Source organism: Varanus komodoensis, unplaced genomic scaffold, assembly GCF_004798865.1.
Source record: "Varanus komodoensis strain SLA01 unplaced genomic scaffold, ASM479886v1 scaffold6_2, whole genome shotgun sequence".
Taxonomy (NCBI): Eukaryota; Metazoa; Chordata; class Lepidosauria; order Squamata; family Varanidae; genus Varanus; species Varanus komodoensis.
Window position 1 is genome coordinate 5,202,567 of NW_025336346.1, and position 25,769 is coordinate 5,228,335.

At 46.9% G+C, this 25,769-nt stretch overlaps 1 protein-coding gene across 2 annotated transcripts; it reads left to right on the top strand.

The window, feature by feature from the left end:
* Window positions 1-83: 83 nt before the first annotated feature.
* PARP3 (poly(ADP-ribose) polymerase family member 3) lies at window positions 84-25,483 on the top strand. 2 transcript variants are annotated; one of them, XM_044451453.1, is made up of 12 exons: window positions 84-917; window positions 2,447-2,513; window positions 4,792-5,057; window positions 7,045-7,170; window positions 16,049-16,240; window positions 17,006-17,141; window positions 18,461-18,687; window positions 20,356-20,523; window positions 20,722-20,802; window positions 21,302-21,479; window positions 24,670-24,816; window positions 24,926-25,483. In XM_044451453.1, the coding sequence occupies exons 3-12, from the start codon at window positions 4,863-4,865 to the stop codon at window positions 25,093-25,095; spliced, it is 1,620 nt and encodes a 539-aa protein (XP_044307388.1). In that variant the 5' UTR covers window positions 84-917; window positions 2,447-2,513; window positions 4,792-4,862; the 3' UTR covers window positions 25,096-25,483. The 2 variants fall into 2 exon arrangements, with proteins under 2 accessions (XP_044307388.1, XP_044307387.1); XM_044451452.1 differs by lacking the exon at window positions 2,447-2,513 and having other exon boundaries at window positions 86-917.
* Window positions 25,484-25,769: the final 286 nt, after the last annotated feature.

Below are 25,769 nucleotides of genomic sequence, written 5' to 3' on the forward strand. Positions count from 1 at the left end.
TGCGCCTTCGACTTGGTCGTCCGCCGGCAGTGCCGGATGCGTCCCACTGGACGCCACTGCTGCAGTGTGCTTGGTGCGCCATTGGAGGGAATCTTGAGCGGCGGCAGGAGGAGGATCCCTCGAGCCGTGCCGTACTGGGACCTGTGTCTGCACGAAGGAATCTGCGGGTTGACTCCCAAGAAAAGAAAGGAGTGAGAATTGGAGGGCATTCGGTGCTTGTGGGCTACGGAGGGCCTAATAGGAGGTTGCAGAGCGCGTGCGGCTGCAGCAGTAAAATGCAGAGGGAGATGTGTGAATTGCAAACATATAGAACGCTGGAAGAAGGAGACCGCGAAGATCGCATGGCTTTCCAATGTGCACGGCTGGACTTAAAATTCAGTTCCCCACCGCCCTTCATGAGGACTCCATTTCAGGGACAGCGGCGCCGACTCCCGTCTTCCCAGAAAAAAAAATCGGATTCTTTTTTGGAAGACTCGTGGTCGGTACTCTTCCTACTGCACATACCTCCTCTACCAATTTGGAAGAAAGGGGGATACTTGTAGTTGGAATTGTCCATTTAGGAGCCTCGTTGCTTGCCTCTTCTTGGGAGGTGGGGGATCGATGAGTGACTGCTGCTTGATCCCTTCTCATGTCTACGGGGCCTGCTAGTCATTCTGCCCCCGGTTGACCGACAGCACATGACCGGTGTGCGCTCATTCCTTTCTCTGGGTAGGGCTGGGCTGGGCTGGGCTGGCTCCGTCCCCAGAAGGGCGTGTTGCAGCTGCTGCTCCGTGAAAAGGCGGCGGTCACCAGGCAGGCAGCGGGGAGAGAACGAGCGAGAGCGGCGCAGCCCTGATTTGTCCAAACTTGCCCTGCCGGTGCTTGCCCGCTGCTCTTTCCGGGGTATCGCTGGGACCGCAAGGAGTCTCTCAGCCTCGGTAAGTTAGCCGTTCTAGGGTTGGAGGAGGCGAGCTTGGAAAACGGCAGCCGGCTTGCCCTTCCGTGTTCCCTGGATTGATTTCGACCTATAATAAGTGAACCCGGGATAGTATCTGTACTCGGGTTTGCGGAACTGATTTCTAAACGAAGATGGGTGTTCTGATCCCCTCAGGCAGCGTCAGCCCTTGGTAGCTTGATAACCGACGACCCGACCAACACAGACACGATTTTAAATGTTCGACCCTGTCGCGTGCGCCAACACGAGCATTTTTTACTCTAGGGAAGGAGCAGGGGCTCCGATTCGGATCGGACCGCACCCTCCCCCGAGCTCGCGTCCGGATCCTGGCCCGTGTGCCCGCTCTGGAGCAAAGGAAAACGGCGTGGTTGCTAGGCGGACATTTCTGCCCTATTTGTTGTGCCCTCCAGGCTGGGATTAGTAAATTGTTCTATCCGTTTTCCCAGCGAAACTCATTAGCATGCTAGCTCTCCGGGGGAGAAAAAGGTCTGTTCTCCTATTTTTCTTCCTCCTCCACCAGGGTCTTTACAAGCAGATTATGATTATTATTATGATTATTATTATTACATTTTTATACTGCCCATAGCCAAAGCTCTCTAGGCAGTTGACAAATTTAGAAGACAGGGCCCTTTAAAGACACACACGCACTTTATATTGTACATAAATTAGCATATGGAAATTGGTGTATTTCAGACTCAGTTATTTCATTATTCAGGCCGCTGGGACTTAGCTAAAGAAACTCAGCTCAAATTTGTCAGGAGTTAGTGGGTATAATTTCAAATGGTTAAGGCTGGTCTTTGACTTTCATCTCCATGTCCATGCATTACCTTTCTTTTGGGTTTGTATATTTTTGGATCCCAGATTGGCACTGTCTTAATGGAAGGTGTGTACATAGTAATATATAGGCTAGTTTTAAATGCTGTTTTGTTGTTTTGGCCTGTCCTACAGATTACTTGCATTCCCTGTTATTTCCTTCTCCCCTATTACTTATTCTAAATAAATCGCATCTGTCTCAAAGTTTGGGTGTGACTTATTCCAGTTAAGCTTCAGTACTAAAGCCAGAGCCTTCTGCTTGACTTTGCTATTTCACATTGCAAGTTTCAGACTTAAAATAGAGGGTGCCTGCTTGCACCCCATTACTATGCCTTATGAGTGCCCTGAAAGGTCCGAGAGTCTGCTGGCTCAGGCTTAGGTAGACTTGAAGGGTAGTGGCAGTTACTCAGCCTGAATAACTGTTTGCCACTGTCATTGCAGATATTTGGGCAACCAACCTCTCACTGACAACCCGGAGTTATCCATGGATGTTGGTAGTGACAGCTACAGGCTGTGCTCCTCTGGAGACTGGTTGCTGGGGAACACTGTTCCCAGAGGCATCTGGTTGCCTACTGTGGGAACAGAATGCACAACAGCTTGGGTCTTTGGACTGATCCCTCACTTCCATTTTTATATTCTAATTTTCAAATTGTGGATAGCCTTATGGGTAACAAGTTCTTTGAAATGTGGTGATTCCAGATTTCCTGAGGGTGATTTGATTCTCCTTCCAAACTGGTAGAGAAGAAAGGTGGGAAGACAACTAGAGGTATTTTGCTTTAAACACACACACACACACACACACACACACACACACACACACACACACACACACCATGCTTTCTAAAGAATCAAGGTATGAAATAAGCAATCGGGAAGGGAGGGGTTTGGGACCATGGTTGCTTCTAGATAGAGAGCTCCTAGCACTGTCAGTCAAAGACGCACAGTGCAGCTGTTTCATCTTTTCCACCTTAATGGTCTTCTGGTTAGAAAAAAGATGGACAAAACACTGGGAAAGCATGAGAGGGTTACAAATGGAAGACTGGTGTCTGGATCCATGGCACAATTCCATGAATGATGCAGGACAATAGCACAATGAAAAGCCTCATCTGGAAGTAATATCTGTACGACTAGGAGACATAACAGTGAGTTAGCTATGCAACCCCAAACTATCTGAAAGTGTGGGTTACACACCCATGTCGTAAACTCTCTTCAGCAGTATAGCCATGGTAATTATCTTTGCAGGTTGCTGTAAGTGGGACCTCCAGAATGATAGATGGTTGTAAAACAAGACTGATTATGAGCTAACGGTTGCAACATGTGGCTTTCATGGTCCTACACTCCTTTTTTTCTCATAACAACAACCCTGTGAGGGGAGTTAGGCTGAGAGTGAGTGACTGGCCCAGAGTCACCCAGCAAGCTTCCTGAACAAATGGAGATACAAACCCAAATCTCTTAAACTCTTGTCCAGTATACTAGCCGCCACCACTGCTTCTCTCATGCTACATGTATGTGAGAGATACAGAGAGAGAAGTACTAGTTTTTGTACAGAGTCATTAGCCAGCTATTTCATTTACTACGAATTCCACAGAAAATTGGAAAGTCCATGTGGCATAGTGGTTAGGATCCCGGTTCACTAGAATTTCACTAGTGAAGTTGGCCTACTTGGCCAGGAAGTTTACTGGGTAACTTTGAGCCAGTTCCTATCAGCCTAACCTACCTCTTAGGATAGTTGTGTGAATAAAATGGAGGGGAGGATTGCCTAAACTGCTTTAGGCTTCTTGCTGGAAAAATGGCAGGGTATAAACATGATAAATATAAAACATATCCACAAACAAACCTTCCTCCCCTTTTCAGAGCCACTGGCATTGCCATTCACTGCATTACTTTGTGCTTGTTTTTTAGCATATTAACTTTGCATGTTCCCTCATTTTTTCTGCATTTCTCTGCAATATTTGCTAGATCTTGCATTCAAATCAGGCAGGAAAGAAAGGTGAGGAAGACCTGTCCTGACAATTGCTCTTGTAATTCCCTAGTTCCAGTCTTCTATAATCTATATCTTTCAGTCTTTCTGAAAATCTGCAGTTCTCCAAAGTTTCTCTTGAGAGATTAGGCCAATCAACACAAGAGCTATTCCAGCATTGGGTGCAATGTGGTCTAGTTCTTGCTCTGCCAAAACCCCAGACCAATTATTTGCTGACTACCAGAATGTTACATTTGTTGAAGACCCACTTTGCAGGTCTGTCTGTCATGGAATAGCACCCTGACCACTTGTCCCCAACAGGTCTCAGTCCTCAGAAGAAGCTTCAGAGTTCATGAGTGAGAAGACTCATCCAAGAGTGGACATCCTGAGGCTTCCATCTCACCTGGGCTCCGATCTCCAGAAAGAGCCCTGATTTGGGCTCCAGATGAGGCTGCATTTCTTTCCTCGGGTTCTGAGGACTCGGGCCATGGAATCACTACCCTCCCCTGTCATTCCTAAGATTGCTAAAACATTCCAGGGCCCTTTAAGAGACCATGCCTAAATGGGTATGGAGATGGGGCCAAGCAGCCTAAATCTCAGCCATGGAAAATTCTGTAGGTAGAACACACAAGTGGGCAGGGAGTGTTCTATCGCCCTGTGCATGTGGAGAGCATCTTCCTGGGAGGGGAAGCCTCTTGTTGCCAGTGGAGGATCCCCGTGTGATTTTGCATACTGATTTTCCAGCACTTGAAACTGTGCAGAGTGCCTTTGTGGGGACAAGAGGGACTCCCTTTATCAGAAAGGTGCCCTCCATGTGTAGAGTGCCTTGGAAATGGCAATGGAGGCATGGGAATAGAACTTTCTCTGGCTCCTTGTATGTTTACTGTACACTGTTTTCAGGTGCCTAAATAGGACATTCTTGCAGTAAATACTTCTAGTAGTCAAGCCCTCATTTGGTGCCAGGAAACCCTACTTCCCATTTAGGCATTAGTACTTTTGGAGACATAGTCATTCCCTTAAGCCTCAGTATGGACCTGCACGGAATTCTGCTGGTGATCATTTATTGCGTTTCACTCTTTGTCAGTTGCCTGGAAGAAGCCAATCCCATCTGCTGTCTCAGTCTTTTGGGAATAGGTTGAGGCTGCAGAGGCAACAATGCCTCCAAAGCGCAAGGCCAAAACCCAGGCAGCAGTCAAGGGCAAGAAGGTTAAAGAGGAACCGGAGCTGAAGCCTGACCCAGAGGAAGACAGTTTCCACGCCACCATAGCATCACTGAAGGCGGCTCCAAAGGAGAAGCTCAAAGCCAAAATCGATTCTGCCTGTCACCTGAGCAATGCAAAGGATTCCCAGGTGAGAGTGATGCTGTCTGTCTGAAGTACTAACCTGCATCCTGCCTGTATTAGGTACTGCAAAGTAGCCTACTTGAAAAGATCTGGTATCCCTTCCAAGTCTTTCAGATTTCAACCTCCATCATTGGTGACTGATAGCCATTCTAGCTTAGGCTGATAGGAATTGTAGCCAAAACGTTGGAAGGGTCCATAGTTCTACATGGGCACCCTGACCTTGGTGTACCAAATCTGGCCCACCTGTTTTTCCTTCCATATTGATTCATTTTGGTGGTTGTCTGGCTTTTGTGTAATCCTCTCCACCCTGTTCCTAAGGGTTGCAATGGCTCTTCTAATGCACAGTTACTGGGCAGCAAGAGCTGTAAGCTGCAGCTGGTAAATCTGGTTTTGGTTGTTCTGGCTGCAGCTCCTCCTGCCTCACCCACCTCTGGAAGGTAGGCCTGGGAGCTCCCCCAAACTCAAATGTGTCTTCAGGCAGAAAGACACCCCTACCTTAGAAAAATGATATTGTTTCCTTTTTTGTCTTGTCCAGGGACAGGAGGGTGCAACATGAAAAGAGCACTGAGCACTGCATGGGGACGCTAAAATCTGCAGGCTTTCTGCTTCTTGAAGCTTTTTGACTTTGTGTTTTTTTCTTTGCAGAATTGCTTATCTAAATCACAAGTGATCAGTATAGAAGAGGGGAAGTTAACTAAGCCAGGTGCCTTTTTCCCTTCCTTGTTGCCAGAACCTTGTTAGCTAATAGGAGTTTTCTGGCATCTACTTGATCAGTGTTCCTTTCTTCAAGGAAACTCTGCCAAGGAGGCCTTGCATAGGTCTAGGCAGCAAGTGCTTTTGCTCTGGGCTCTGGAAGACTGTTGGAGATTCCAACCTGAACAGGAATTTATTCTTTTGGATTCTGCCTTGGACTCCAGTTGTGCGGGATTCTTTAGGGCAGCACATAATAACAACAACATATACAATTTTATTTTTCTTTGCTTTATTTATAGCCTGCTTTTCAAGACCATGGTCTTTCTAAGGAGGAAAGAAGCCTAAAAACAATATGAGCCTTTTAATAAAGTCATGCTAAATATAAACAACTTTAAGTGAGACCAGTTTCAGTAGAACAATTGAATAAAACCAACAAAGCCAGTTTCAGGCCCAAGATGTCATCTTGAACAGAGAACATGAGCATTTTGAATTAAAACACTATTACAGGAAGCCATAGACTGGGCCAGCCATATCTTTCTGGACAGGCTGTTCTATTCAATAGGAGCCATCACTGAGAATGCTCTGTCTCTAGTAAACCTTACTGATTTTGTTGTCAGGTCAGTGAGCAGGGCCTGTGAGGATTACTTTAAAGCAGGGACAAGTACATATTGGTGTAATTGTTAAAAATAACAGCTCAGTTATTTAAAATGTATTAAAATAACCTAGGTTCAAACTATTAGTGATTTAAATGTCAAAACCAGCACTTTAAATTGAGCATGGAAATGTACTGACCACAGATTGATATAATATGATCTGATTGTCTAAACCAGGGCTGTGAAGTTGGAGTTAGAAGCAATTCTTAGGTAACTGGAGTCAGAGTTGGTAAAAATGTACTGACTCCAACTCCTAATAAATTTAAATTGCAATATAACTAATACGTTAACATTTCTTATTTCACAGATTTGATTAGCTGATTATTTTCAGGTTATATTTTCAGGATATCTTTTAACAGGTTAGGGTTCTAAAAAGTAGATTGATGATTCATGTATTTCCTATATTGATATAGGAACTGCTCACCAGTTGAAGCCCAGGCCCAATTTAAAATGCTTGTTTTAACATACCAAGCCTTGGTGCTGAAGGAAGTTCAATATGTCTACTCTGTGCCATCTCATTGGTCCCTGTTTGATCAGGTGAATAGATTTGGCTCCAACTGGAGCCCAATGAAACACATCCTGTCTGAAACAGATTGTTGTGGGTTTCTTAAAGTATAGCCATTTTTCACTTGTCTGTTGGGATTGTAGATTTATGAGGACTATGACTGTATGCTGAACCAAACCAACATTGGCCACAACAACAACAAGTTTTACATCATCCAGCTCATCGAGCACAATGGGAACTTCAGCTGCTGGAATCGCTGGGGCCGTGTGGTGAGTATCCTGCCACAGCAGAGCCACTGTGGCCAACGAGTGGGTGTCTCTCTTCTCGACAACACGGTGCGTGCTCAGCATCACTCCAAGATGGCTGCCAGGAGGCATGGGTAACCATAACTGGCCAGCAAGGCCTCACTTCCAGACAAAAATATGGTTGCCAAAAGCTTAATGATCATAAAATAAATCTTTATGTCCTTCATCTCCCAAACAACAGTATATAGAGCCATAACACCCATGTGACCTGAGGAGCTTTTGGCTGACATTGTGTTCCTAGCCATATTTTTTGTTAAATATTCCTTATTCTGGTTGAGGGACATAAGGTGATTGGCCCAGTACTAGTAATGGCTGAAAAACCACTCCCCTGGGAGAGTAGTGAGGGCCAGAACAGACATTACTTTAATTACATATCTAGCAGCTATGTTTTTTTTTTTTAAGAAATTTCTACACCAGTGAAGTCATAGGGCATACAATTCCATTATTAAGGGCTCTCTTAACCCCATGCCAGTGTTCTATTTTTGGATCTGGGACACTGCATTTACTCTTCAGCAAGCAAGCAAACAAAAAGGGGTATAACTGAGAGTTATGCAGTGCTGGGGACTTGAGCCGAGCAACTCGCTCCCAAGTCCACTCAGATTGCGTCAATGACTCAACTCGGACTTGACAGCAATGAGCAAGTGACTCAACTTGTCTCGAGATTTCTACATTTTTTTATGACCGAGTCACTCCAGTGCTTGCCATGTGGCAGGTTATCCTGGAAGCCAGGCACGAACACAGCAGAGGTGGTGGGAGGGAGGCATTTCAAGGGGGTGGGGGTGGGATAGGGAGGGGGTTGCAAGAGGGGGAGGGCAAGTTAAGGCTTCAGCTCTTCTTTTCTGCATGAGCGAGATGGTGGGAGGGAGGGAGGGACAAGGAGGTGGGGCAGAGGGAGGGGTTGCAGCACTGCAAAGGAAAGGCAAGGGGTAGGGTGGGAACATGGGGGGTTACAACTCCCCCACACACGCACACCATTACCAGATTACCACCATCCAGATTGCCTCCACTCTCTCTCCAGTTGTTGATATTGCGTGCTCTTGGCCAAGAAATGTGCACACCTTGGATGGACCAGATTTCAAAAATTAAAATACCATTCCAGAGCTGAGAAGCATCTTTCCTAACAGACCTATTAGTAACTGCTTCTAAATTCATCCGCTTCCCAGGAGATGCCCTAGAAAATGTCCCAGTGTCAAGCAGCAATTAATTCCACCACCTCTAGCCAGGGAATGGTGTTTCTCAGCATGATAGGAAAACCTCTTTTAGCAAATTGTGTGTACAACTGTAAGCAGGCCTAGATTCTGGCACAGAGTAGACTTGGAGGCCAATAATCTGAGATTCAATCCAGACCAACTGGAGCTTTTGTATGTGGCAGCTTCATTTTTCTTGCTGAACTTTGTTCACTGTGTTTGCACTTTCCTTAGAGGTTCAGGTGTTTAATTTGGGGATGCTCTTGGGTTCGTCTTTGTCACTGGCAGCACAGGTTGCCCAAGCCAGGTGCCTTTAATTAGTTTCGGCTAATACGCCAACAGTTATCCTATCTAGACAGGGACAACCTTGTGACAGTTACTCATTATTATTATTATTATTATTATTATTATTATTATTATTATTATTGTTAGAACATTTCTATGCCGCCCCTTGCCAAAGCCTCGGGGCGGCTTACAACACAATAAAATACAATACAATACAAAAATAACAATATAAAATTAAAATTAATAATATAAAATAAATAAAAAATATAAACGATATAAAAGAAGTTATAAAAGCAAAGTTAGGAAAGGAAAGGAAAAAGGAAAGAAGTTGCCCTGGCCAGAAAATAAGTAAATATTGTTAACAATTAAAATGACGTTTAAATAAAAAGGTCTTCACCTGATGCCGAAAAACAAATAACGACGGCGCCAGGCGGACCTCTCTGGGGAGCATATTCCATAGATTGGGCGCCACCGCAGAGAAAGCCCTCCTCTGAGTACCTACCCTCCTAATTTCTTTCACGGAGGGTTCCCGGAGATGGGCCTCTCCCGCAGATCTCAAGGGGCGGTCAGGCATATATGGATGTAAGCGCTCCTTCAGGTAACCAGGTCCCAAGCCGTTTACACTGCTAACCTCCCATCTGGATCATTACAATTCCCCTGCCTAATGTGGCCAGACAGATGGCTAAGAGGGAAAGGGCCTTTTCAGTGGTGACACCCTGATGGAGGAATGCCTACCTTAGAGAGTCTCACCTGTTAGGGTCTTTTTGGTGACAGGTGAAGACTTTTTATTCTCTCAGGTATTAGATGTTTTTAGATCTTTGGACTCTAGTGTTTTTCTGGTGGTCCATTTTCCTGGGTCCTGTGTAGTTTTTTTCTTCACTCTGGTTTTATTGTGGGCTGTTTTAGTATCATTTTACTATGCTTTTGCATATCAATTTTACTTGTAATTATACTCCACTTAGAGAAGTTAGGTTATTGGGTAATCTAAGAATAGAAATAAATAAATGGTGTGTTAACAGGAATGCCAAATTGAGCATTTTGTCACTTTTTTCTGACAAACTTGTGCTCAGTTTTAGAACTGGCTCAAGAAAGACAGGTCAGGAAATACAAGTCTTGGATAGCAAGTATAACATGAATGTGGGATAACAGCTGTCCTAGAAGGGCTGGCTTAGCTACAACATTGATGGGGTAGGAAAGCAGATGCCTTCTTGTTGCAGAATCTTTGGTTCAGGGGTGCCCAGCTTTTGAGCCACCAAATCAGCTCAGCTTCTGCTCAGCACCTTGAGAAGGTTCCACACTAAAAGACAGCCTCGAAATCTAGATAGATGGATGCTTCTTTATCATGTCGACTATGGTTCGGGGAGCTGTTAACCACAGTATCTGGAGGGTCACAGATTGTCTACCTCAGCACTAGGTAATAAAGGCAAGCATTCCTGGGTAAATGTGGTACCCAGTCATTCTCTGCAATCATGAGAAAACTGGGCTTGCAAACTGGAAGGTGGGAGTGCTTTTCAGCTGTTGGTAGACATGCCATTATCCTGTGCTCAGCACCTTTGCCTTCTCTTGTGCTCAAGAAATTTGAGTGCTTAATTCCTCCTCTGCTGGCCCCACAAAAATATATGAACAGGAAATCATTTCAATAAGGGCCTTGTCTTTGCTCTTCTCTTTGCCCAGTGCTGTTCTCTTGTTTGTAGAAGCTTTCTCTAACCCTGTTGCTTGGTTAACACACCACTTGACACTGGAATCTAACAAAAGTTTTTAGTCACTGCCACATTCTCTGCTGCTTTCTTAATCAGTCTGGTTGGAAGCCTTTTAGAATTCTTTTAATTCCAAGAAGAAGCTTTAAATGTGAGCTGTTCTGCTCTGACTGGATTACCAGAAGCTACTCCACATGCTGTCTTGGAGGAGGGACTTCTAATTATGCTAACCCTTTTCACAGGGTTTTTGTTGCGAGGATTAAAATGAAGCTGTGTAAGCTGCCTTGGGTTCCTCACAGGAGGAAAAAGATGGAATATAAACACCATGTTTTTAAATTTATTTGTTCAATTTATACTGCCCCACTAGCCATAGGCTGTCTGGGTAGCTTACAACATGTAAGAAGAAGATGAAGGAAAAGCCAAAGAAATGTTTTCTGTTTCTGATCTGCTGATTCTTTGCTGGCCCTCAGTGAAGCTCTGAGATTGCCGCTCACACTTCTCTTTTTCTCCTCTGAGGTTCAAGTTTCATAAGGTTTCATTTCCCAGAATACCTTGTCATGCTTTGGCAAGGATTCTGCACTTAGGAAATGTGCACTGTACTGAATCACTGGTCATCTGATGCCCTTTTTCCTTTTACTAATTTGCATGCCAGGTGGTTCTCTCCTTCAAGCCTTCTTTGCACACCAAACCCTAAGCGAACCAGTGCCCAGACTCTCCCCATGTGTGGGCATCACATACTCAGGCTGAAGTGACCCGGTGGCTTTTTCTTAATGCAAGCAAGGAGTGACAGGGAACTCTTATATGCCACTTGCTGGCTGGCGCAGCCCCAGATATTTTGCAAACTGAGGGGCAGGACAATATTCCCTACCACCAGCTTCCATGTAGCAAAGCTAACCAGACTGGCAGGTGAATCTGACTTAAGTTCTGGCTGTCTTTACCGGGGAACAGCAGCAGGGTAGCTGAGGGGGTACAGCACAGGCTGTGTGATGCACACCCACTTCTGCCCCCCCCCCCCCCCCCTGTGCTCCCCCCCCCCTCCCCCCCCCCCCCCCCGCCTCTTGCTGCCTCTCCTGATCCCGCAGGATCTGCCCCCAAGAGCGCTGCCTCACTTTGCTTAATGGTAGGCCAGCCCTGCCCACAACTCTGTGGGAAATGAAAAAGATCTTCACCGGATAGCCATGTGCTTTGTTGTGGAAGGAGTTTGAACGTGAATTCAGCAGTGATTCTGAGGAAAGGACTCAGTCTCTCCCTTTTGGCTCCAGTTCCATGCTGATCACTTCCCATGGCTTTTCCTGAATGTAGCCATTAGTTTTGACTGAGCAACGTATTCTAAAAATGCTTGTATTCAGGCATAAGTGCCCAAAGCAAAGATCAATATTGCTTCCAGATGGGCAGCTCTTAGTGCTACCAATCCAAAGACACTGTGCAACTATTCTCTCTCTACCTACTTAGACTGGGAGGGTCAAAGGCAGTGGGAAAGCACAGGAAAGGTTACAAATGGAAGCAGGTACTTCAGAAGTTTGTAAAGCTCCTTAGTTTGTACAACTCCACAGTTATTCTGAGATTCTCATGGGGTTTTTTTTCCTGTTTTTTTTTTTCATTTCACATGGAAGCTTACATGATCCTACTCCTCTCCATTTTCCCCACAACAACCCTGTGAGGTAGGCCAGGCTGAGAGTCAGTGACTGGCTCAAAGTCACCCTGAGCACTTCAGGGATGAGTGAGAACTAGAATCTGGATCTCCCAAATCCCAGTCCAGCACTGTAACCACTTTGCCACACTGGTGCTCTTTTGTCCTGGTCAGGCAGACTTAGTTGGGAAGATCATTCCATAATGGAGGGAACCACCACCAAGAGGGCTCTGCCTTCCCTTCTGAGCTTCCCTGGAAGGGAGGCTGAGATTATCAACGTAACATATAGGCAGGTTCACACTGGGAAAGGCACTCCCAATGTGTGTGATCCCGCACATATCAGACTTTATAGGACAAAACCATTACCTTGAATCCGGCTCAGAAGCATATAGGCAGCTCGCACAAGAGGGCCAAAATCAATCTTGTCCTCCGCTTGGGTATGGGATTATAAATGCTCAAAAGCTTCAACTGTTTTTGTTGTCCTGTAAAAGCCTCTTGGCAACATCCAAGTGATAAGTGTGTGTACTTCCAGACCCCAGTTGCTAAGGATCTAAATTAAGTTTTCCGTTTGGAGCCACTTCCCATTTATTACAGTTAATATTTGCTCAGACATCAAGAGAAATTCACTGCAGTATAATCTACTTTATTTGTTCCAAGTATATACTGTCCCATAGCCCGTTGGCTCTCTGGGTGGTTTACAAATATTAAAATCATAAATACAATTCATAAAAACACAAAAAACCAGTAGACTCATAAAATACTATAAGACTAAAACCATATAACAAATGATAACCATAAGAGAACAACAGCCATGCACAGCAGGAATTTATAAACAATTTTTAAAAACTGGCTTAGCAATAAAACACACATAATTAACTATTTAAATATTTAGAAAATAAAAAGAGTTTTACCTAGCACCAAAAAGAGATCAGGGACGGCACCAGACACACCTCACTGGGAACATGTTCCAGAAATGGGGTGCCACTACTGAGAAGCCTCTTCTCCTAGTTGCCACCCCCTTACTTTCAACGTCCTTCTCCCCACTTCCACCACACAGCTTGATTTGATGCTACTTGCTTGGCTCCATGTTTTCAAACTAATTACAGCTGGGCTGCCGAAGGGTTTGGATCTACAAAGAGTGTTGGCTCATAGGCTCAGGACAACCTGTGAGGGGAGAATGGCTGCCTGCATGCTCAGAAAAGCTTTGACATCGGCAATAAAATCATTTGCCTGATATGTCAAGAAGCTCTGCCCCTGCGATTTCCACGCTATCTGCCCTGCCTCCCTTTAACTTTAATTCTTAAGATATTTTAGAACAATAAAATAAAAAGACTGTCATGCCACAAAGTAAAGTGCTGCTCTCCAGCGCCATCTTCATTTGTGTACAAAAGAATGTTTCTTGAAGCTTGGGCCCCACCTTTGACTCGTACTTAGGTTCTTGTATTTTTCTTTTAGTCTCACCAGCTTGTCTTCTGGGAAATGAGGGTGTTGTGGTCGGTTATGCCTATCATTGGGTGAATGGGCCTGGGCCTGCCCACAGCAGCCACTTTGTGAGAGCACCTGTGACAATCCCAAAATTTCAGCTGTGCCTACTAACCCCAAATATTGGGAAGCCCTGCTCTGCTGGCTTGGCCTGTTTGTGCAATTCAGAAGAGTTGACCTTGTGATAGGCCCAGTCGCTTAAAGATTGATTTTGGGTTATGTAAAGAGGATGAAAGCTAAACACATCCATGCAGGGACTGGTGTGAGGTTGTTAGGGAAGTTAATGAATCTTAAGGAAAATCTTAAAGTGTGCTTATTAGGCAACACAATAGGACTTATTTCTGACCAAAGAGAAATTAAATTGTGCAGTTAATGTAATTAAAACTTGGGTGGCAGCAGATAATTTCTGCCTAAAAGGTCTTGCGGATGAAACAGCAAGCCGCTAGCACTGATTTTTTAAAAATCAAATAACATTGAGAAGAATTGGTAGGTGATGGAAGGCAAGCAAATGTACGCTCCAAAAATCAAGGTCCACATGACTGACATTTGTTATATTATTTTGGTATCTTTTAGATAAATATTTTATAATAAAGATATATTTGCCAGAAAGGAAATAAAAATGATAGAAGTTTAGATTTGGTCACAGAAGGACCCCCTTCCCCAAAGGGAGGAGAACGGGAGTGCTACAGACTTCCCCAGCCTGTGATCCTCTGAATGATTTGGAGAATGACCCCCACCATTACTCACCATTGATCATGCTGGCTGGGGCTGACAGGAGTTGACGTCCAAAACGTCTGGAGGACAGTGGGCTGGGGAAAGCAGGAATGCGGGAATAATCGTTGCTTCACTGGTGACAGTGTGTCAAGAAGCCTGCTTGCACAGTTATGTGTGACGCACCAGCCTGAAACCTTCTGCAACAGTTCTCTCTGGCATGGGTTCATCTTATTTAGGCCACAGCATTGTGTTCTCATTGGGCCGTTCTTGAAGAGCGTCCAGAAGCTTCATTTGGGGTTAAAGTGTGGCAATGGGGCTGGTGCACAGTGGCAAGAGCACATTACACCTGTTCCGAACAGCTTGCCCTGGTTCAGTTCAAGGTGCAATTCAAGGAGTTGGCCTTAAGTTGCATGTCCCTGTTGTGATTAACAGAAGACCCCAAACTTGACTGACAGAGATGATCTGTGCCTGCCGATCCTGCCGCCCTGCATTTTTGCTAGACAGACCTTTTTACCCATCTAGCAAAACTATTTCAGAGGGGGTGGGAAAGGGATTGTTTCCTGGCCTATCCAGTCCCCTCCCCTCCCACTGAAATGCCCCTTTCCCTCCTCCACAGAGCTGCACTTCCCATCTCAGAGGAGCAGCCAGCACAGTTCGCTCTGCACCAGCCAGATTTCCCCCTCCAAGGTTGACGCATTGCCTTCAGCCTTGGGTCTGGGGATCCAGAGAAACTGCGACCCCTTTAGTGCTGAGCAGAGGCAGCAGACCTGCTCCCTCTCTGGCTTATGACCTATCAAGGGAATCTCTTACCTTGCTCTGACCTTGTCTGGGTATTAAGTTCTGCAGGAGAGGCCTTGGGAGTATGCCGTTATCTGCAGAGGCCCAGTGGTCACTCCCATCTGAAGGGACATTCTCCTGTGATTGCTCTAAAACTGCAGAATGTCTTCCTTAAGAATGGTAATTGGTTAGTTGGTCTCTACGTTCTCAGATTCTGGAAAGGTGTACAGACACAGCTTTTCAATTTGATAATGTCTGAAGGATCATAGGTAAGTGGGCATTGCTGCCCTGAAGTTGGAAGACAATACTCTTTCCCTGGAAGGAGGAGTTGGGGGCCTATCCTCCACCATCTTGCAGCTGGCATGGAAAGAACCATGCAGGGTCTGAAAATTTACCTCAGAGAGGGCGAAAGGGGCCTTTTTGGTGGGCATGGAGTCGGGGAGACTGGGCAGGCCAGGTCAGCACTCTCCTGAGGCTCTTCCAGACTCCTCTCTCCTCCAAGTGCTGTTGCTAGAAGGGGCACAAGAGTCCTCCTAGCAAAAAAGGCAACGTTCTGAGGATGAGGCGGCAAAGGTCACCTCCACCGCTTCTTCCACCCTGTTGGCTTTAGTCCGGCAGGGCTTTGGATGCAAGGCTTCCATCTTGTAAGAGTACAAATTCCTTTCACCTTTTAAAATCTATACCCTCATGTTTTAATGTACTTACCATTTTCAGTGTGCATGATTTAGCTGTTTTATGTTGTTGGACAGCCCATGATGGCTTTTTAGCAAATAAGGCAGTATATAAAGAGGCTAACAGTATGTAAATAAAATCTGGTTAAGGGGGCTGTGCTTGATGTGTAAAAAAGAAGTGGAGCACTGCAAAATTATCATAATGTCCTCAAGTGGAGAGTTGCATGCTTGGCCGTGTTCAGGCCACCCTGAAATGGAAAGCAGGAAGGCCTGATGATGGCACTGCCCATTGGGGCCAGCCTTTCTTCATCGAATGGAAATGGTGCAAAGGGCCCAGGAAGAGAATGCAGGTTCAGGCATTTTACCGATGCATGTTTCCTTTCCTGTTGTTGCTTCCAGGGGGAAGTAGGGCAGTCCAAACTCAGCAGCTTTTCATCCTTGGGAGATGCCAAAAAGGATTTTGAGAAGAAATTTAAGGATAAAACAAAGAACAACTGGGCTGACCGGGAGAACTTTGTAGCTCATGATGGCAAATACACCCTGATTGAGGTGCAACGCGAGGATGAAGAGGAGCAAGAATTTATCGCGAAGGTAAATGGCCAAGAAATACAGTGGGTGCAAAGCAAACCAGGTAGTGGCCTTGTGCATCAATTTACCATACTAACACACGCACACACAATTTAGTCTAATCTGTTTAAACTACTTGCTTCTTTGAAACAATAAGATGAAATTAACCACACCATTCTGTACATGTCCACTCAGAAGTTGAGTTCAGTAGGTCCCATTGAGTTCAATGCAGTTTATTCCCTATGAATAAAAAAGGATTGTGGCATAGGCATTCATTTTAAAAATTATGATCAGGACAGCAGCTGGTCTTGGATTATGTTGTCCACTGAGACCTTTCGATGCTTGATCACTACTTTGGTCCTCTAAGTCTGTGTCAGTTGCAGTCGTCCCTTCACAGTGCAGGGCCTCAGATCTCCTCTTATGGCATGATCCCTGCAGTGTTACAGAGCTTTTCGTGGGTTTCCTGCAAGTTTGCAGGGTGTGTGGGAGAGGGAGAGGGAGAGGGGGAGGGAGGGAGGCAGTGGGGAGCCGGAGAGCATGTGCGGCAGGCACGGATGTGCAACTCTAGCAACCTGTGTGAGGGTTGGTGGGGTGACTGGGACCCAGTAGGTCCATGTGCCACTCCGCCCTTTGCATGCGTACTCAGAAGTAACTCCTGCTATGTTCAGGGATGCTTAGTACAACCCATAGGTGCGTTTTCTTGTGCATATGAGATTCTGTGCTGGTCCGTGAGAAAGACTCTGAACTACGTGTGAATCCAGAACCAACTGGAGGTTTTCTGTCTTCAAGGTGGAGACTGTCGATGGAGTGAAGCTGACAAAGGAAAGGATACGGCCCTGCACCTTGGACAAACCTACCCAGGAACTTGTCTCTCTCATCTTCAGTAATGACATGTTTAAAGAAGCCATGCAGACCATGAATATAGGTAAAGGATGGAAAATATTGGCATGTACAGTTCTAGCAGCATAAAGCCAAAGCCTGTGCTTGACCCCATGGATGCTGCAGCAGGGGGCTCCCCGGGGGTCAGTTTTGCCCCCCATACAAGGATCTGCTTCTTACAACATCTGCACGCAGGGTCACCTGGAGTCAGGATCCAGGGTTATTGGAGTCATCAGTATGCTGATGGCATGCAGCTCTTCTATTCCTTTTCCTTATTTTCCATCAGATGCAGCTGTGGATATGCTAAATGAGTGCTTGGCTATGCCAACGGACAGCTGAACTTCAATCCAGGGAAGACTGAGATGCAGTTAACAGATGAGCAGATGGAGGGTGTTTGGGCTGTTCTGGATGGGAATGCCCTTCCCTTGAAGGGTCATAGCTTGGAGGTGCTCCTGAAGCCATGTCTGTCACTTGAGGCTCAGGCAGGCTCACTGGCAGGGAGTGCCTCCCACCAGCTATGCCCTTCCTGGTCAGGACCAGCCTCTGTGTCAGTACCCTCTGTGTTAAATGATTGCAGTGCTTTCTGTGGGGAGCTGCTCCTGAAGAGTGCACAAAAGGCAGCAGCCAGCTGATAAATGGGACCAGAAGGTCCAAACATGGACCCCCAGTAGTGGCCCACTTGCACTGGCAGCCTGAATGCTTCTGAGCCTGTTTGGAGGTGCTTGTTTTAACCTGCATGACTTGGGAGTGCTCTTTCCCACTCCCAGTCTGAATCTGCCGGCTCACAGCACTCAGTAGCTGAGGCCTTCCTCCAAGATCCACTTCCAGGGAGAGGCTTGAAGGATGGCAGCAAGGACATGGAACTTCTCAGTGGGCATTGTTCTGACAGTGGAATGATCTCCCCACCGAAAGGTTAAGGTACCACTCTTTGCCAGAACATTTAAATGGCATTTAAGTTTTTGACTGTTTTATACTGGAAAAAATATGCTGCTTTTACTGCATTATTTTACTGCATCATGTTTTTATGAACTGGAGTGAATTACTCAGAGAGCTTTGACGATTGGGCAGTATAGCAGTGAAATTAGAGAAGAGACGAGACCAGTTAGTGGGGGGCCAAAGGGGAGCTGAGGGGGCCAAACCACCAGTAGTTATGAGATTCAGTACTTTAGTTCTTCATCACAACTGAAAAGGACAAACTGCGAAAAAGCAAGCGGTGTACCAGTTGAAGAGTCCAAGGTGGAGAAGAGCCTTGGAATGGACCAGGTGGTAGCATTCTCATCCAGGTGGCCTCAGCCATTCATTCACTGAATCCTTGCAAGTCCAAAGTCTTCAGACTGATCTGTGCTGGGTTTGTGCTCCTGCCAGATGTGAAGAAGATGCCTCTGGGGAAGCTGAGCAAACAGCAGATTGCCAAAGGCTTTGAAGCTCTGGAGGCCATTGAGGCAGCCCTGAAGAAGCAGCCTCCTTCCCAGAAGGAGTTGCAGGATCTTTCCTCTCGCTTCTATACCATCATCCCTCACAACTTCGGTCGTTCTCGGCCTCCGCCCATTGACACACAAGAGATTGTCCAGGCGAAGAAAGACATGCTGCTGGTGAGTAGCTCGGAGCACCTGACCAATCCGTGCTTTGAAGCAAGAGAAATTTCCGTGCTAAGAAGCACTCTGCGAAGAGTTTTGTACAGCTAAGCCCTAAGGGCTCGTCTGCACATCTGAGAAGCACCCGCATGGCCAGAAATGCGTCGCATTCTCTGATTTGCCTCCCGGGAGCAACAGGTGTTCTCTGGGGGCTCCCAAGCTGTCCAGTGAAACCTGGGAAACAGGAAGAGGGTGTCACACACTTCAGGTATGAGTATGTGGCTGATGAGTCACAGCGCATTTCTGGAGAATCCTTTGGAATGGTACCCTGTAGGCCCATGAGTAGCACTTGCTTAGCTCCATGCTCCACAGTCATCTTCTACTAGTGCTAAGCTAGAAGGCTGCATTTCTCTGAAAGAGGAATATTAATGGGAATATTTGCAGCAGTTGGAGCATGCAAGAGCCTGGTGGTGGTTTGTCATGAAATGATGGCAAACAGGAAGGCTATGTAGTGGCTGAAGTGTATAGCCTGAGAGCCACAAAACTGCAGCCAGCAACTAAGTCTAGCTGGGCACAGTCCTATGGGTTGCATGTTCACTGCTTGGAAGCCTCCTAACTTGGGTTCTTGTGAGATTCCAGCAGAGGCAATCTTTGACCCCCACTTCTGAACTTTGTGGCGAGGCGGAGGGGTTGTATTTTTTGCTAGATGGGCTTATCAGCTTCAGAGCAAGAGGAAAGAAAGCTCGGAATGAATCATATCCATTTCTCCTGGGCTTCCTCCTTGCTCCACCCACCAGTCAATTTTCCAACCTTGGAGGGGAAGCCACGTGTTCTTTCCATGTTGGCCGCAGGGAGGTGGGTTGGGAGGGAGGTCAGATCTGCGGCTGCTCCTCTGGAGGCTGGAGCAGCGCCTCCAACCTCAGAGGGGAGAATTGCAGCCATCCTGCAGTCCCTGCAGTGCTCATCCAGGAAGCAGAGGATCGCTTTTAAGGTGGGGTGCATAACCTTTCTGGTCCCAAGGGCTGTCTCAGGGGTCTTCCAGGGTGAGGAAGGGTGGACCACACACATGTACACTCATGTTCAAGTTGTTCATGCTCTTCTCCCTCCTCCCCTTTCACTCATGCTGCCCATTAGCAGCCAAAAGTGTGTGTGTGGGGGGGGATGTCTAGAAATGGCTCCTGCAACTTTCCTCCGAGATGCAGGAAGGAACTTGCAAGCACTGCTTCCTTGGATGCTCCAAGATTGTGGTTCCTGCCCTGTGCAGGAACTAGGCAGCTTGTTTCTAGAAGCTTTTCTTCTCTCCTTTGCCCATTTTTCCCCCAGTGGTTGCAGATGCCAGGATGCCCCACCACTTGTGGGGGTGCAAATTTTGCATTCCTGATTTAAGGAGACAAAACTACAGTCCCGAGTCTCCAGCTAGGATGCAATCTTCTACCCAGATAATATTCTGCTGTTTTACTGAACAACACTCAAAAGGGGCGGGTGGCGGCGGCGGGGGGAAGCTTTGTTTCTCACCAAAAGAACAGTCACCAAAGCTGGGGTGACTGAGAGTGCCATCTGCAGCTTATTTATTCAGAGGTAAAGTTCTTGGCTTTAAGTCTAAGTCGGTGTGCGTGGGATTGCAGCCCGAGGGTCAGGCCAGGCCCTGCCCGCATGCTCATGCAGTCTGGTGGGTCTTCTTGTTAGGTCCTAGCAGATATTGAGCTGGCCCAGAGTTTACAGACCCAGAAGAAGAAGGAAGAGGAAGAGGAAGAGGAAATGAAGGTGGAAGAAGTCCCGCATCCACTGGACAAGGACTATGGGCTCTTGAAGTGTGAGCTCACCCTGGTGGACCCTTCATCTGAAGATCATAAGGTATGGCCCTGCATCATAAGGTATGATCCTGCTCCCTTTGTCTGCGGGGCAGGGAAGGAAAAAGTGCGAGGCAGTAGTGAAGAGGCACAGCACATCAGATTGCCCAAATGCTGATTTATTCTTCCACCCATTTGTCTTGTTGCCTCGGCGCACTAATGATCCTTCTTTCCTTCCTTTCTCTTCCCATTTTCCCATTAGCTGATTGAAACCTACATAGAGAAGACAAATGGGCAAAAGCTTAAAGTCCTGAATATTTGGAAGGTGAACAGGGAGGGTGAGGTAAGGCCAAGTGGCAGTGCCCTTCTCTTCTTGTTCTGCTCAGTGATTGAGTCAGCACACCTCTCTGCAGTCTGAAACTTGCTTTGCTCTCGGGTGAAACTGTCCCAGCACAAATTCCCGAAGGAGAACTAAACCCAGGTTAGACAGTGCAGCCCCGAGGGCCCTGCTTTATCTCCCCTGGGGTGTGCAAGGCGATGAATTTTTCCTGCTGCTGTGAAGTCCTCCAAGATCCTGGGGTAATGAGGACCAAACATGCCCTTCTTGGTGAGTGATAACCAGGCCGGTGGCTTTCCTTTTTTTCTCTCGAAGGTGTATGAGAAAGAACATATGTTATTAGCCGTACATGATCCATAGCTGCCCCCTGGGTGGCTGGCTAGTTGCAGTGTGATATACGCAGTCCATGGTCAGCTCCTGCAGCAAACGTTTTCCTGTGCCCAAGCATAAAATCGCACCGCCTGCGTGCCATTCATGCTCTCCTCTGTATCCCCACCCCGAGCAGGACAGCCGTTTCCTGACGCACAGCCACCTGGAGAACAGGCGCCTGCTGTGGCATGGCACCAACATTGCGGTCATAGCTGCCATCCTGAAGAGCGGCCTGCGCATCATGCCGCACTCGGGCGGGCGTGTGGGCAAGGGCCTCTACTTCGCATCTGAGAACAGCAAATCAGCAGGATACGGTGAGACAACTCTCTGCTCCGTTGGGCTGGGGAAAAGACTTTTCCCTGTCGTTTGGTGTCTGCCGCTTTCTTCTCTTTTGTGGCCCTCCTCTGCAACTGCTCTGGCAGCCTGGCAGCAGCAAGGGGGTGAGGGAAGTACCATGAGGAGCACTGTCCCTCTTTTCTAGCTGTGGACACCGTAATGCAGCTTTCCCGAAGCTGCCCCAAGCCGTGGTCGGAACAGAAGGGAGTTGAACTCTAAAGCACTCGGAGGGCACCAGTCTGAAGGCCATGTTGAAATGCTTTCAAAAGTGCCCATGGCTGTTCTGGATTGCTTTATCTCTCTCAAAAAGAAAGGCAAAACTGAGATGTGTGCATTGTTATTAACTGTGCTCACTAAGAGATCCTGGCTATGGGTCTCCTTCCAGTGCTCCCTGCCAGGATTTGAACATTATAAACCGGATAGTGCGCCTTGGCGCTTTTATTGAAGGGTGAAAAACTATTGGTGCATTTAGGGGTTACCTTCAAGCATGGCTTTGCCTCAGCTGACAGCACTTCTGCTCAGAGACGGAGAGACGCTCAGTTTCTGTTGATCCCTCCTAAGGAGTCATTCCCTCCCGTGCCCCCAACCTTGTTCCCATCAGCTGGGGAGACCCTCCAGGATAGGGTAAGCGCACAGGATAAGCACACACGGCTGCAGCAGTTAGGGGAGTATCAGCAAATAGGGTAAAGAAGCAGAGCTTGGTGGGCTTAGAGGGCCAGGTAGCAGAATTCTCCCCCCACCCCCACCCCCCTTCACCCAGCACAGTCTCTGCAGGTGGCTTGGCAGGCCCCAGCAATCCTAGCTGAGGCAGTCCAGCAGTGGTCCAGCACACCTGGAGGGGACCAGCTTGGCAAATGGTGATCTAACGCGTACAGGTGTTCCATGTACTTGAAAGCCCCACCTGCCAGTAGCACACCCATTGTCATGTCATGTGATCTCCAGCATGCAGCGTGACTAGGAGGCCAGAAAACACGGCATCCCTTCCTCTCTGTGAATTCCAGATGCTGGGAAAGAGCTGCTTTTCTGTCCTTTCCCAGGGACGTCTTAGTTAGTCTGCTCCTTGAGGAGTTTAGGGCAATGCTGCTCCATGCTCACTTTATTTGCCTCCATCCTATGGACTGAAGGGTTTTGGCAGCAAGGGACCTCTGAGCCATAATCACTTAGGGTGCGATTCTACAAATGTCTGTTTAGACAGAAAAAGGTCCTGCCTTTTTTGCTTAAACATGCATAGGATTGCTTCTCTTGTGATCTTCAAGGGTGAGCAGGAATATGAAGTGAAGCTTTCTCTTTCCTGGGGTGACTCTCTAATGTCATATTTCCAGCAGCTTTCTGCTGAATGTGGCGTAGTGGTTAAACTACAGAGAAGTGAGTTGCCCAAGGCCACCAAATTCATAAAAAGTGTTGGGGGAGGCTCAGCCCCCAAACATAAAGCTTCTGCTTGGGCACAGTCACAACACAATATCCGTTTTAGAGAAGACAAACTACTAAACATCCTGCACCCCTTCAGCTGATTTCACTCCACTCTCAATACTTTCCCCATTCCTTCTGTTAATTCATCCGTCAGTTAATTCAAAAACTTCACAAATTCAGGCTCCCTTCTCTTGCTTTTCTATCAGGATCCTTCCAAATTCGTACTTTGTGATCTCTGTATGCACGTGGGATGCTTGTTTGGGAAGAGTCCAAAGCTAATTAATTAGTGTCTGGCAGGAGTACCTCCTCTTCAGGTGACTCCTGTTTCTGTATGAATTTTCCCTTTGCTTCCCTCCTCACCTCGCCCATGTAAACTGCCGCAAAACCCTGGCAAGTTCTTCTTCCTCTCATAATCTTTGTCCCTCTCTGCCTGCCTTGTATTATGCTCTCCATCTTGGCTTTCTCCAGGCTTTGCCTCCAGCTCACTCCCCTGCTCACCTACTCAAAGCCTCCTGCCTGAGCGTCCAGGCCACGTCCTCTCCACATTGGCTGCCTTGCTCTGAGGCCTCTGCTGGAGCTTCCTTGCACCTGGGGCTCCCTCCCTGATTCAGACTGGAGGCTTGGAGGAGGACCATGCAAGGAGGATGGAAGCAGCATCGCCTTTGGAGTCCAGGCACAGCAGTGTGACCTGGCTGTTTTCTTCTAGCTGTCCCAACAAGGAAATCCCAACAGTGTGTTCCTGTGTGCTCCTTCTCCAGCCCCACTCTTTAAAAAAAGTAACACGAATCCTGTTGTGGGACCCCTTATGCTCACTCTGCTAAACATCTCTGCTTTCAACTTTCTCTTCAAAGTGTAGATCTGATGGCCCCACTGCCAAGAGCTTGTGCTTAATTTAAAATGATTACATTTTGAAGGAATGAAGAGCCATACTCAGTGGGACTGAAAATAACACCATCCTTTTCAGGATTTGCCTAGTCTAAAATATCTGGAACTGTTATTCATAAATACATTGGCTTTTCTGATCCCACTGGACTGGGTGCCCATGATTGTGGAGTACAGTGAAGGACATGTACAGAGTGTATATGGAACTCCAACACTGAGCTCCGAAAGTTAAGTTAGTAGGACTCCCAGTAAGCACTGATACTGGTCTGTGTAAGACGGCCTTCTCCAAACCAGTGCTCTCCAGAAATTTTGGAGCACAGTTCCCAGGATCCTTGACCTTTGACCATGTTGTCTGGGACTGTTGGGATTGCACTGGGATGGAGAAGTAGGGTGTGAGGGTTTACCCAATTTATCCAAATCGGGTACACAGGAACATAAATCCAGACCACAAAAAGGAACTAGTTTAACTCCATTTTATTGATCGTATGGCAGACTTACCCACAAAACTGCAGTGCAGTGCAGTTGTCCACATGGTCACAGTCACAACAGGCAACTAAGCAATTGTGGTTCTCTTCAACCTAAATTTATACCTTCTGTAAAGGGAATGGGCAGTTCTCTGATCTTCAGTTGGAAATGAGTCCTAAAATCTTTCCAGTCGATTAAGGGCAAAGTTTCAATGAGGAAACAGCTAGACCAGTCCTGGAGACTATTGACAAGAATGACGTTTTTCAAAGCCTAAACTTCTTGATTCTAGCGCAGTTTGCTTAAGTTGTGTTGATTGTGTTGACGAGTTCATTTGCTTGGCTTCCATTTTGCCCACCCCTAGCCATAAACAACAGGGCCTCATTCTCTCTCTCTCCCCCCCCCACCCCGCAGTGGGCACCACCTCTAATCGCGTGGGGATCATGTTCCTCAATGAGATTGCTTTGGGCAAAGAGCATCGCATTCTTCAGGATGACTGTTCACTATGCAAGCCCCCAGATGGTTACGATAGTGTTCTAGCCTGTGGCAGGACTGAGCCGGGTAAGTCTGAAGGCGGAGAGCCAGGGAGAGGGAAAGAACTGCTTGCACCCTGTTAAAGACATGCTAACCTCTTGCTTTCCCTACTTCTGGTCTACCTTGTTATCTCCAGACCCCAAATATGATAAAGAGCTAATCCTGGATGGAAAGAAAGTGCTGATATCCCAAGGAAAGCCCATTCCTATGGCTAAGTACAAGAACTCCTGCTTCTGGCAGAGCGAGTACCTTATCTATCAGGAGAGTCAATGCCGCATTCGCTACCTTGTCCAGCTCCGCTTCTGAAGCATTTCTCCATCCTGCTGAGGCCCACCTATTTACTGCCACGGGCTTTGTCTTTCTGACACTGAATGTGGGCAAGTGCGAGTGCCTTGCTTAGTCGACTGTGCTTCCCAGCCGCCCATTGATGGCTCTTTGAGGAATTCTGGGAACCCTACCAGTCGAAGAGGGAGACATCCACCCAGCTTGCTCTGAGCACCACGCTGGGCTCCATAAGGCAAGCAAGTGCCACTTTATGACAACCCGCAAGGCAAAGATTATGTAGGGGCCCAGCTTGTGCTCCAGAGGAAACCTTGATGAGGGGCTCAGCCTTTTCAGACACACTTTGGATTTCTGTATTCTGTAATTAAAATTATTCTGTATTCTGTAAATAAAAAGATGTGTGTTATGCCCACCAAATGTCTTTCCTTCCCTGTGCTTTCTGCATGGGCACATCTCACTGTATCTACTAAGAAATCTGCTAGGTTGGCCTGCACATCATAGATGTTAAAGAAAGGAGATGCTAAATGAACCACTTAATGGAAAGTCAGACTTGAAGGCTGCGGCTGAGTACAAATCTGAATCTGAATAACCTCTATCTATCTATCTATCTATCTATCTATCTATCTATCTATCTATCATTTTTTATTTATATCCTGCCCTTTTCCTACAAAGGGCTCAAGGCAGCTTACATCTCCTCC

Excerpts from the sequence above, each read along its gene's own strand:
- PARP3 (XM_044451453.1), top strand. The coding sequence starts at position 4,863 with ATGCCTCCAAAGCGCAAGGCCAAAACCCAGGCAGCAGTCAAGGGCAAG. Across the intron at positions 18,688-20,355 it reads CGAAGAAAGACATGCTGCTG|GTCCTAGCAGATATTGAGCT; the intron begins GTGAGTAGCTCG and ends TCTTCTTGTTAG. Across the intron at positions 21,480-24,669 it reads CAGCAAATCAGCAGGATACG|TGGGCACCACCTCTAATCGC; the intron begins GTGAGACAACTC and ends CCCACCCCGCAG.